At 39.8% G+C, this 12,740-nt stretch overlaps 1 protein-coding gene across 1 annotated transcript in view; it reads left to right on the top strand.

Annotated features, from left to right (window-relative positions):
- The window catches only part of LOC112557892 (tenascin-like), a 34,021-nt gene that overhangs the window by 9,396 nt on the left and 11,885 nt on the right, over nucleotides 1-12,740 (top strand). The window contains exons 5-13 of the mRNA XM_025228024.1: nucleotides 252-404; nucleotides 2,399-2,656; nucleotides 3,228-3,356; nucleotides 3,674-3,826; nucleotides 5,648-5,905; nucleotides 6,835-6,963; nucleotides 7,281-7,433; nucleotides 9,388-9,645; nucleotides 10,425-10,546. Of these exons, the coding sequence (XP_025083809.1) occupies nucleotides 252-404; nucleotides 2,399-2,656; nucleotides 3,228-3,356; nucleotides 3,674-3,826; nucleotides 5,648-5,905; nucleotides 6,835-6,963; nucleotides 7,281-7,433; nucleotides 9,388-9,645; nucleotides 10,425-10,546 (1,613 nt within the window). The remainder of the gene's footprint in view (nucleotides 1-251; nucleotides 405-2,398; nucleotides 2,657-3,227; nucleotides 3,357-3,673; nucleotides 3,827-5,647; nucleotides 5,906-6,834; nucleotides 6,964-7,280; nucleotides 7,434-9,387; nucleotides 9,646-10,424; nucleotides 10,547-12,740) is intronic.

The raw sequence follows: 12,740 nt of genomic DNA, 5'->3' as shown, positions 1-12,740 counted from the left end.
TGAGGGACGGAAGAGCTTTTCTATGATTTTCGCATTCTTAAAGGAATAAATTGTAAAACAACATCGCCGCATATAGATAGACTGAATAAAAGGAAGAAAGAATGAAAGAAAACACGTGGGCCAACAAAAAAAAAAATTAGAAATTGATTCACTTGGTTATGGATGTTGTTTGAAATTTGTCAAAATGTGAAACAATGGACTTCAACTTAAACAGTCTGTAAATAATTGCTGACCACAGTTGTTTACATTAGCTTGCAGCACAGGCGAGTTGCAGGACAGCTTTACAGAGTATCCTGACAGCGCTCTACGACGACACTACCTTGATCGCCAGGATGGACTCAGTCTGGAAGACTGCAAGGGCAGGTGCCTGACTGACACGCGTTGCCTCACCTTCGATTTCAGAGGTTTGTATGGGAAAAAAGCCTTGAAACATTGGTATACTAACATGATGGTAGAGATGGCAGGTGACTGTGTTCTCTACAACTGCTAAAGTCTGCTTCACGTGTCCTGCCTGTGTTCTATTAATAGCAAGCTTTATCCAGAAAATCCACGGAAACTCCGTAAACAATGGGAACAATGTGTAAATATGTTGTCTCTTTAAATCTTTACCATTTGTAGACGCCTACATAAAAACTACAAAAAAACATTTAGGAGCAAACTTCACGCGCCATAATCTACAAATATGTTTGAATGCAAAAGGTAATTAATACATTTAGTTAGGATACAACAAAGTGTGTGAAATTGCATGGATTATAAAATTGCTCGTGTGCTAATTAACATTTGATAGTTGCTTGCTTTCTTTAGGAAGAAAGTGTAAAGATAAAATCACAGTGAACCCACGACTATCTAGTTACTACCGCAGTGGAGTGTGAATGTACTACACCACATAGACAGAGAGAAAGTATTTACTACAAAGTATTTACTACAAACTTTCTGTATTTACTACAAACTTCTGTATTTACTACAAACTTCTGTATTTACTACAAACTTCTGTATTTTTTGTATTTACTACAAACTTTTGTATTTACTACAAACTTCTGTATTTACTACAAACTTCTGTATTTACTACAAACTTCTGTATTTACTACAAACTTCTGTATTTACTACAAACTTCTGTATTTACTACAAACTTCCACTTTAATTACGGACTGACAACAAGTAAGAAACGGAAGAATAGCTCAATCGTCCACCAATGAACTTGTTTTGTTCGGTGTACTGGCCTGAAATGATGTTCAAACAGTTGCAGGTGCACTAGCATAAAGACATAAATAACAAAGGTATGAACCGATGCTAATATCGATTGCTACCTGCACAGTTTGTGGCACTCAGCCCTCCACACAATGACTTACTTTGACTTCTTCAGGTCCCGGAATGTTTACTTCGTGTGCAGCTAAACAACACAACTCTTCTATTCTACTTCCTCACCTGTCCATCATGGAATCTGTTCACTTTGCACTGAAGACACACCTCACCTTGAGCAATACTGACACAGTCCACATCGTGCTTGTCCTTTGTCAACCACTCCTTTCTTCACTTTTTCCGTTTATTGCTTCTTCCCTCCTCGTCCTCCTCTGCTGACTACCGACACTCTCGGTTCTTGTTCTCTGATTTCTCCTCGTGTTTCCTACATTAGTTTTTATGAGTCATCAGTCGTGTTCATCCTTCTTTTCCTTTGCTGTCCGTGTCTCCTTCTGTCAATATCTAAGACCACGCTACCTAGGAGCGTGAGTATGAGCTATGCACATCACACATTTATTATTATTATTATTTATTGTTACTTAAGCCATCTTGCAACTAATGTTTGTCTATCTTGGCACTCCTTGCATACAGTTGTTGCATGAACATTGAATGACAAGTGGTTTAGGTAAACAACAAACAAGCATCGTGACTATTTTAAAGTCTTTAACTCAACTACAACGATGTAGAAATATATAGAACTTGGATAGTGGTTATCTTGTCTGTCTTATCTCCTATTTATAAATAGAATGCGATCTAGGAAACTACACTGTACTTTGTGGGAAAGTGTCTTGTCATCGCTAATGATAGATAAGTGCCAGACCTCCTCAGCTCGCCCTGCAGCTCTGACACTGACAACAAGACATCCAGGACTCTAGCATCAGGACCATGGACTGACAACACTGGGGGAGCACAGCAGGAATGGAGAAAACATTCCACTTTATAACTTATTGTCAAACTAGTGTGTGACAGGCATGCTGCTAGCAAGACAACAGTAAACAATCACAAATAAACAACTACGTACCGCGCGTTTGTCTGAAAACCTTTCAGTAACAAAATAACCTTTCGGGAAATGTTCACATAACTTGCTTTCACTCTTCTTTGTTCAAAATGTTTTGCACCATGTTCAGTTATTTCTCTGTCTCTCTACCTCCCGTGCCAGTCATTGAAGGTCAGTGTCGGCTTCATGCTGTTACCTCTCGTGGGTCTCCCTCACACTGGTATCCTAAGACGAGTACAGGCTGGACCCACTACCAGAGAACCTGCAACTCCACTTTGGCCACACACCATACCTGGTACAACTCACTGTGTAACACAAAAGTGGATTGTCCAGACCCAAACAGCGATTGCTTGTCACACAGATGTCTCTGTCGTTCAGGGTTCAAGTTCATAGAAACCGAGAAGGAGTGTGTTGTTGCAAGTAAGTGAGAAGCAGTAGAATGATGAGTAGTACTCAGCTTGTCCCCACACGTTGTCTACCGTCAGTTTGTTTGTTTCTTACAGTAAAGATACTCTAGTAAGTTGTTTACAGTAATTATTTTCATCAAACAACTGTCATCTCAATGTTTACATAATATTTCGGATTGAAAAAGTTTAGCATTAAGTGTTTATTCATGTCCACGAGCTAACGGTTTTCTTCCTTTCTAATAATTGTAAGATGACAATTAACCTCAGATACATGGGTTAAGGGTTAATGCACTAGAGCACCACAGAGGGGAATGTGTCGATGAAGAACATCACAGCCGCCACTACCCCATATCTTTGTTGTCTACTCTACGTGAAAGTCGTTACTAACTGTCACTTTATTACTTCATTCAAAACTGATTGTAAAGGTTAGAGGAGGATGTGGCTATGATGATGAGGAGGCAGAAGTGACATTAAGGAGGAGGAATAACAATATGTACACATAACAGTAGATACTTGTAGACACAGAGCTAGAATTATGGGATGGCTAGTGTTACCGGCGGTCAGCAAGTATCACTGTCTTGTAGGCGTGTGGCACAATGTAAGCTGCAGGACAGACGACGACTGCAACCAGACCCACGCCGTGTGCTATCAACACCTGTGTCGGTGTGAAGCTGGCTACTTCTACACCACACCTTACGATATTTGCTCTGGCAGTGAGTAGACAATGGTTCTGTGTGGTGTGCTTGACAGCAAGAAACTCGACTTTGTTGTCGGCTTGTTACAGTTAGGGACGGAAGAGTTTTTATGTGATTTTCGCATTATTAAAGCAATAAATTGTAAAACAACATAGCCGCATTTAGATAGACTGAATAGAAGGAAGAAAGAATGAAAGAAAACACGTGGGCCGAAAAAAAATTAGAAATTGATTCACTTGGTTATGGATGTTGTTTGAAATTTGTCAAAATGTGAAACAATTGACTTCAACTTAAACAGTCTGTAAATAATTGCTGACCACAGTTGTTTACATTAGCTTGCAGCACAGGCGAGTTGCAGGACAGCTTTACAGAGTATCCTGACAGCGCTCTACGACGACACTACCTTGATCGCCGGGATGGACTCAGTCTGGAAGACTGCAAGGGCAGGTGCCAGGATGACAAGCGTTGCCTCACCTTCGATTTCAGAGGTTTGTATGGGAAAAAAGCCTTGAAACATTGGTATACTAACATGATGGTAGAGATGGCAGGTGACTGTGTTCTCTACAACTGCTAAAGTCTGCTTCACGTGTCCTGCCTGTGTTCTATTAATAGCACGCTTTATCCAGAAAATCCACGGAAACCCCGTAAACAATGGGAACAATGTGTAAATATGTTGTCTCTTTAAATCTTCACCATTTGTAGACGCCTACATAAAGACTACCAAAAAACATTTAGGAGCAAACTTCACGCGCCATAATCTACAAATATGTTTGAATGCAAAAGGTAATTAATACATTTAGTTAGGATACAACAAAGAGTGTGAAATTGCATGGATTATAAAATTGCTCGTGTGCTAATTAACTTTTGATAGTTGCTTGCTTTCTTTAGGAAGAAAGTGTAAAGATAAAATCACAGTGAACCCACGACTATCTAGTTACTACCGCAGTGGAGTGTAAATGTACTACACCACATAGACAGAGAGAAACTTTTGTATTTACTACAAACTTCTGTATTTACTACAAACTTCTGTGTTTACTACACACTTCCACTTTAATTACGACTGACAACAAGTAAGAAACGGAAGAATAGCTCAATCGTCCACCAATGAACTTGTTTTGTTCGGTGTACTGGCCTGAAATGATGTTCAAACAGTTGCAGGTGCACTAGCATAAAGACATAAATAACAAAGGTATGAACCGATGCTAATATCGATTGCTACCTGCACAGTCTGTGGCACTCAGCCCTCCACACAATGACTTACTTTGACTTCTTCAGGTACCGGAATGTTTACTTCGTGTGCAGCTAAACAACACAACTCTTCTATTCTACTTCCTCACCTGTCCATCATGGAATCTGTTCACTTTGCACTGAAGCCACACCTCACCTTGAGCAATACTGACACAGTCCACATCGTGCTTGTCCTTTGTCAACCACTCCTTTCTCCACTTTTTCCGTTTATTGCTTCTTCCCTCCTCGTCCTCCTCTGCTGACTACCGACACTCTCGGTTCTTGTTCTCTGATTTCTCCTCGTGTTTCCTACATTAGTTTTTATGAGTCATCAGTCGTGTTCATCCTTCTTTTCCTTTGCTGTCCGTGTCTCCTTCTGTCAATCGCTAAGACCACGCTACCTAGGAGCTTGAGTATGAGCTATGCACATCACACATTTATTATTATTATTATTTATTGTTACTTAAGCCACCTTGCAACTAATGTTTGTCTATCTTGGCACTCCTTGCATACAGTTGTTGCATGAACATTGAATGACAAGTGGTTTAGGTAAACAACAAACAAGTATCGTGACTATTTTAAAGTCTTTAACTCAACTACAACGATGTAGAAGTATATAGAACTTGGATAGTGGTTATCTTGTCTGTCTTATCTCCTATTTATAAATAGAATGCGATCTAGGAAACTACACTGTACTTTGTGGGAAAGTGTCTTGTCATCGCTAATGATAGATAAGTGCCAGACCTCCTCAGCTCGCCCTGCAGCTCTGACACTGACAACAAGACATCCAGGACTCTAGCATCAGGACCATGGACTGACAACACTGGGGGAGCACAACAGGACTGGGAAAACATTCCACTTTATACTTATTGTCAAACTAGTGTGTGACAGGCATGCTGCTAGCAAGACAACAGTAAACAATCACAAATATACAACTACGTACCGCGCGTTTGTCTGAAAACCTTTAAGTAACACAATAACCTTTCGGGAAATGTTCACATAACTTGCTTTCACTCTTCTTTGTTCAAAATGTTTTGCATCATGTTCAGTTATTGTCTCTGTCTCTCTACCTCCTGTGCCAGTCATTGAAGGTCAGTGTCGGCTTCATAATGTCACCTCGTATGAGTCTCCCTCATACTGGTATCCTAAGACGAGTACAGGCTGGACCCACTACCAGAGAACCTGCAAGTCCACTCTTGGCTCACCCGATGACTGGTACAACTCACTGTGTAACACCATAGTTGACTGTCGAGACACAAACAGCGATTGCTTGTCACACAGATGTCTGTGTCGTTCAGGCTTCAAGTTCAATGAAACCGAGAAGAAGTGTGTTGTTACAAGTAAGTGAGAAGCAGTACAATGATGAGTAGTACTCATCTTGTCCCCACACGTTGTCTACCGTCAGTTTGTTTGTTTCTTACAGTAAAGATACTCTAGTAAGTTGTTTACAGTAATTAGTTTCATCAAACAACTGTCATCTCAATGTTTACATAATATTTCGGATTGAAAAAGTTTAGCATTCAGTGTTTATTCATGTCCACGAGCTAACGGTTTTCTTCCTTTCTAATAATTGTAAGATGACAATTAACCTCAGATACATTGGGTTAAGGGTTAATGCACTAGAGCAGGGATGCCCAACCTACGGCCCGCGGGCCATATCCGGCCCGCGACGCGGTGCTGTCCGGCCCGCGAAGCTTCTGTCTACAGTACAGGAAATCGGCATGTTAGTTATATTAAATAAAAGATCAAAAAAACAAACAAAAAAAGGGAACAAGAAGTATTTATACGTACGTAGAACAACTTCAAATACCCCACTAATTACTACATAATTAATAGTAAGTACAACTTGCTTCTAATAAAAATGGTATATGCTCTATTTTTTTTTTCTTTTTTGTATTTTTGCGGTGAAGCGGCCCGTGACACGATTGTCGGAAATGAATATGGCCCGCAGGCCGAAAAAGGTTGGGCATCACTGCACTAGAGCACCACAGAGTGGAATGTATCGATGAAGAACATCACAGCTGCCACTAACCCATATCTTTGTTGTCTACTCTAGTGAAAGTCGTTACTAACTGTCACTTTATTACTTCATTCAAAACTGATTGTAAAGGTTAGAGGAGGAAGTTGCTATGAAGATGAGGAGGCAGAAGTGACATTAAGGAGGAGGAATAACAATATGTACACATAACAGTAGATACTTGTAGACATAGAGTTAGAATTATGGGATGGCTAGTGTTACCTGCGGTCAGCAAGTATCACTGTCTTTTAGGCGTGTGGCACAATGTAAGCTGCAGGACAGACGACGACTGCAACCAGACCCACGCCGTGTGCTATCAACACCTGTGTCGGTGTGAAGCTGGGTTTTTCTACACAACACCTTACGATATTTGCTCTGGCAGTGAGTAGACAATGGTTCTGTGTGGTGTGCTTGACAGCAAGAAACTCCACTTTGTTGTCGGCTTGTTACAGTGAGGGACGGAAAGAGCTTTTCTATGATTTTCGCATTCTTAAAGGAATAAATTGTAAAACAACATAGCCGCATATAGATAGACTGAATAGAAGGAAGAAAGAATGAAAGAAAACACGTGGGCCGAAAAAAATTAGAAATTGATTCACTTGGTTATGGATGTTGTTTGAAATTTGTCAAAATGTGAAACAATTGACTTCAACTTAAACAGTCTGTAAATAATTGCTGACCACAGTTGTTTACATTAGCTTGCAGCACAGGCGAGTTGCAGGACAGCTTTACAGAGTATCCTGACAGCGCTCTACGACGACACTACCTTGATCGCCGGGATGGACTCAGTCTGGAAGACTGCAAGGGCAGGTGCCAGACTAACAAGCGTTGCCTCACCTTCGATTTCAGAGGTTTGTATGGGAAAAAAGCCTTGAAACATTGGTATACTAACATGATGGTAGAGATGGCAGGTGACTGTGTTCTCTACAACTGCTAAAGTCTGCTTCACGTGTCCTGCCTGTGTTCTATTAATAGCACGCTTTATCCAGAAAATCCACGGAAACCCCGTAAACAATGGGAACAATGTGTAAATATGTTGTCTCTTTAAATCTTCACCATTTGTAGACGCCTACATAAAGACTACCAAAAAACATTTAGGAGCAAACTTCACGCGCCATAATCTACAAACATGTTTGAATGCAAAAGGTAATTAATACATTTAGTTAGGATACAACAAAGAGTGTGAAATTGCATGGATTATAAAATTGCTCGTGTGCTAATTAACATTTGATAGTTGCTTGCTTTCTTTAGGAAGAAAGTGTAAAGGTAAAATCACAGTGAACCCACGACTATCTAGTTACTACCGTAGTGGAGTGTGAATGCACCACACCACATAGACAGAGAGAAACTTTTGTATTTACTACAAACTTCTGTATTTACTACAAACTTCTGTATTTACTACAAACTTCTGTATTTACTACAAACTTCTGTATTTACTACAAACTTCTGTATTTACTACAAACTTCTGTATTTACTACAAACTTTTGTATTTACTACAAACTTCTATACTTACTACAAACTTCTGTATTTACTACAAACTTCCACTTTAATTACGACTGACAACAAGTAAGAAATGGAAGAATAGCTCAATCGTCCACCAATGAACTTGTTTTGTTCGGTGTACTGGCCTGAAATGATGTTCAAACAGTTGCAGGTGCACTAGCATAAAGACATAAATAACAAAGGTATGAACCGATGCTAATAACGATTGCTACCTGCACAGTTTGTGGCACTCAGCCCTCCACACAATGACTTACTTTGACTTCTTCAGGTCCCGGAATGTTTACTTCGTGTGCAGCTAAACAATACAACTCTTCTATTCTACTTCCTCACCTGTCCATCATGGAATCTGTTCACTTTGCCCTGAAGCCACACCTCACCTTGAGCAATACTGACACAGTCCACATCGTGCTTGTCCTTTGTCAACCACTCCTTTCTCCACTTTTTCCGTTTATTGCTTCTTCCCTCCTCGTCCTCCTCTGCTGACTACCGACACTCTCGGTTCTTGTTCTCTGATTTCTCCTCGTGTTTCCTACATTAGTTTTTATGAATCATCAGTCGTGTTCATCCTTCTGTTCCTTTGCTGTCCGTGTCTCCTTCTGTCAATCGCTAAGACCACGCTACCTAGGAGCTTGAGTATGAGCTATGCACATCACACATTTATTATTATTATTATTTATTGTTACTTAAGCCACCTTGCAACTAATGTTTGTCTATCTTGGCACTCCTTGCATACAGTTGTTGCATGAACATTGAATGACAAGTGGTTTAGGTAAACAACAAACAAGTATCGTGACTATTTTAAAGTCTTTAACTCAACTACAACGATGTAGAAGTATATAGAACTTGGATAGTGGTTATCTTGTCTGTCTTATCTCCTATTTATAAATAGAATGCGATCTAGGAAACTACACTGTACTTTGTGGGAAAGTGTCTTGTCATCGCTAATGATAGATAAGTGCCAGACCTCCTCAGCTCGCCCTGCAGCTCTGACACTGACAACAAGACATGCAGGACTCTAGCATCAGGACCATGGACTGACAACACTGGGGGAGCACAGCAGGACTGGGGAAAACATTCCACTTTATACTTATTGTCAAACTAGTGTGTGACAGGCATGCTGCTAGCAAGACAACAGTAAACAATCACAAATAAACAACTACGTACCGCGCGTTTGTCTGAAAACCTTTAAGTAACACAATAACCTTTCGGGAAATGTTCACATAACTTGCTTTCACTCTTCTTTGTTCAAAATGTTTTGCACCATGTTCAGTTATGTCTCTGTCTCTCTACCTCCCGTGCCAGTCATTGAAGATCAGTGTCGGCTTCATAATGTCACCTCGTATGAGTCTCCCTCCGACTGGTATCCTAAGACGAGTAAAGGCTGGACCCACTACCAGAGAACCTGTAAGTCCACTCTTGGCTCACCCGATGACTGGTACAACTCACTGTGTAACACAAAAGAGGACTGTCGAGACCCAAACAGCGATTGCTTGTCACACAGATGTCTCTGTCGTTCAGGCTTCAAGTTCATAGAAACCGAGAAGGAGTGTGTTGTTGCAAGTAAGTGAGAAGCAGTACAATGATGAGTAGTACTCAGCTTGTCCCCACACGTTGTCTACCGTCAGTTTGTTTGTTTCTTACAGTAAAGATACTCTAGTAAGTTGTTTACAGTAATTAGTTTCATCAAACAACTGTCATCTCAATGTTTACATAATATTTCGGATTGAAAAAGTTTAGCATTCAGTGTTTATTCATGTCCACGAGCTAACGGTTTTCTTCCTTTCTAATAATTGTAAGATGACAATTAACGTCAGATACATTGGGTTAAGGGTTAATGCACTAGAGCACCACAGAGGGGAATGTGTGGATGAAGAACATCACAGCTGCCACTACCCCATATCTTTGTTGTCTACTCTAGTGAAAGTCGTTACTGACTGTCACTTTATTACTTTATAACAAAACTGATTGTAAAGGTTAGAGGAGGATGTGGCTATGATGATGAGGAAGCAGAAGTGACATTAAGGAGGAGGAATAACAATATGTACACATAACAGTAGATACTTGTAGACATAGAGCTAGAATTATGGGATGGCTAGTGTTACCGGCGGTCAGCAAGTGTGACTGTCTTGTGTCAGAGCAGTGTGAACTGTGTGCTGTATTCACATAGAAACTGTTTGCCCGAGGGACTCAGTCTTTACCTTGACTGTTGTATTAGTAGCTATTGAAGTTGTCATGGTTATTGCCCTAGTTGTCCTCGATTGTCCGTCATTGTACGAAGTTCCACTGCGCCCTTTATAACAATTGCTTACGAGCGGAATGATTTGTTTGTGTACAAATAGGGTCTTGTCTGGACTGGCAGGACAAAGGAGCAAAGAGTGGTGTCTACACCATTCAGCTAATAGCCAGCAGCAAACCTCGGTCAGTGTGGTGTGATATGGACACTGCGGGCGGCGGCTGGACGGTACGTGTGGTCGTGTTTGTCAGTGTGTACGACTCAGGTGGTCAGTGTGTGTGACTCAGGTAGCATCTCTCCTGCACACTGTATCCTGCTCACTGAAGTGCGACACCATTTATACCCAGGGTCACATACTTACAGCTCTTAGTATCCACGAATAAGTTTTCTTCGATATCTTTCGACATTTTCAACACGAAGCAGGAGAGGATGCTTGTCCACCTTCTGTTTCCAACAGTTTGTCTATGTCGCTGGTAGACTCCGAGGGTTGAGGGTGGTTGTAGACAGGCCGACATCTAGTGCGTTGGTGTGCGTGTGTCGGTTGTTTGTAGTCGCATGCTTTAACCTCTTGCATCCATTCCTGCTTCATTATCAGGGACTGTAGGTTTGACAAGGAGTTGAAAAAAAATACTTTTTGTAATCGCAGCGTGTATCATGCATTGGTTATGTTTATTATGTTGCCTTATAATTGATCACAGCCACTTGATGTCACACATTTACAGCCAGGGAACTGTACATTGTGGTCACATGACTGTCACTATGTACCACACTGTATACTACACAATATACTACACTATGTACTACACTGTATACTACACTATATACTGTCACTATGTACTACACTGTATACTACACTATATACACTATATACTACACACTATATACTACACTATATACTACACTATGTACTACACTGTATACTACACTGTGTACTACACTGTATACTACACTATATACTACACTGTATACTACACTATGTACTACACTGTATACTACACTATGTACTACACTATATACTACACTGTATACTACACTATATACTACACTGTATACTACACACACTATATACTACACTATATACTACACTGTATACTACACTATACTACACTGTATACTACACATATACTACACTATATACTACACTGACTACACACTATATACTACACTATATACTACACTAGTATACTTACTACACTGTATACTACACTATATACTACACTGTATACTACACTATATACTACACTGTATACTACACTATATACTACACTGTGTACTACACTGTATACTACACTATGTACTACACTGTATACTACACTATACTACACTATATACTACACTGTATACTACACACACTATATACTACACTATATACTACACTGTATACTACACTATGTACTACGCTGTATACTACACTATATACTACACTATGTACTACACTATATACTACACACTACACTGTATACTACACTATATACTAAACTATATACTACACTGTATACTACACTATATACTACACACACTATATACTACACTATATACTACACTGTATACTACACTATGTACTACGCTGTATACTACACTATATACTACACTATGTACTACACTGTATACTACACTATATACTACACTATATACTACACTATATACTACACTATGTACTACACTGTATACTACACTATGTACTACACTGTATACTACACTATATACTACACTATATACTACACTGTATACTACACTATGTACTACGCTGTATACTACACTATATACTACACTATATACTACACTGTATACTACACTATATACTACACTATATACTACACTATATACTACACTATGTACTACGCTGTATACTACACTATATACTACACTATATACTACACTATGTACTACACTGTATACTACACTATATACTACACTATATACTACACCATATACTATATACTATTATACCACGTTGACATAGTCTATCGTAACCGTGAAGTGTTGACATTTTAATCATGATTACAGCTAATAAAAGTCGTAAGCTGTTATATTTTACCAATAGCTTTTTCTCGGGTTACTAAAAATAGATTGTGACGTAACGCAGCAGAGCATCATGGGATTGCTTTGCGGGCAAACACTGCACGTTGTTCTTTCTGTTTACGCTACGGCGACTGACAAAGAGCGACATTTTTTAGATTAATCTCTGAAACAATGCTGAAAACAGGAGGAACCAAACACTGCTGTTGGGGTTTATGTAAATCGGACTCCAGATATCCAGAGCGGTTACCGGAGGGGACATTTTTTTATTCCATTTCCAAAGCCTGGTAAGACCAGTGACAACATGACCCATGCAGTGGGAAAGACAACAGGGCAAGTTCAAGACTGAGAAAGCAAAGCGCTGGCAGTTTTTATGTGGGCGATCTGATTTCCAAAATGTGGA

This window comes from Pomacea canaliculata, linkage group LG2 (genome assembly GCF_003073045.1).
Source record: "Pomacea canaliculata isolate SZHN2017 linkage group LG2, ASM307304v1, whole genome shotgun sequence".
In the NCBI taxonomy this organism is placed as follows: Eukaryota; Metazoa; Mollusca; class Gastropoda; order Architaenioglossa; family Ampullariidae; genus Pomacea; species Pomacea canaliculata.
The sequence above is the reverse complement of the archived record's forward strand: the minus strand, read 5'-3'. Positions and strand labels throughout refer to the sequence as shown.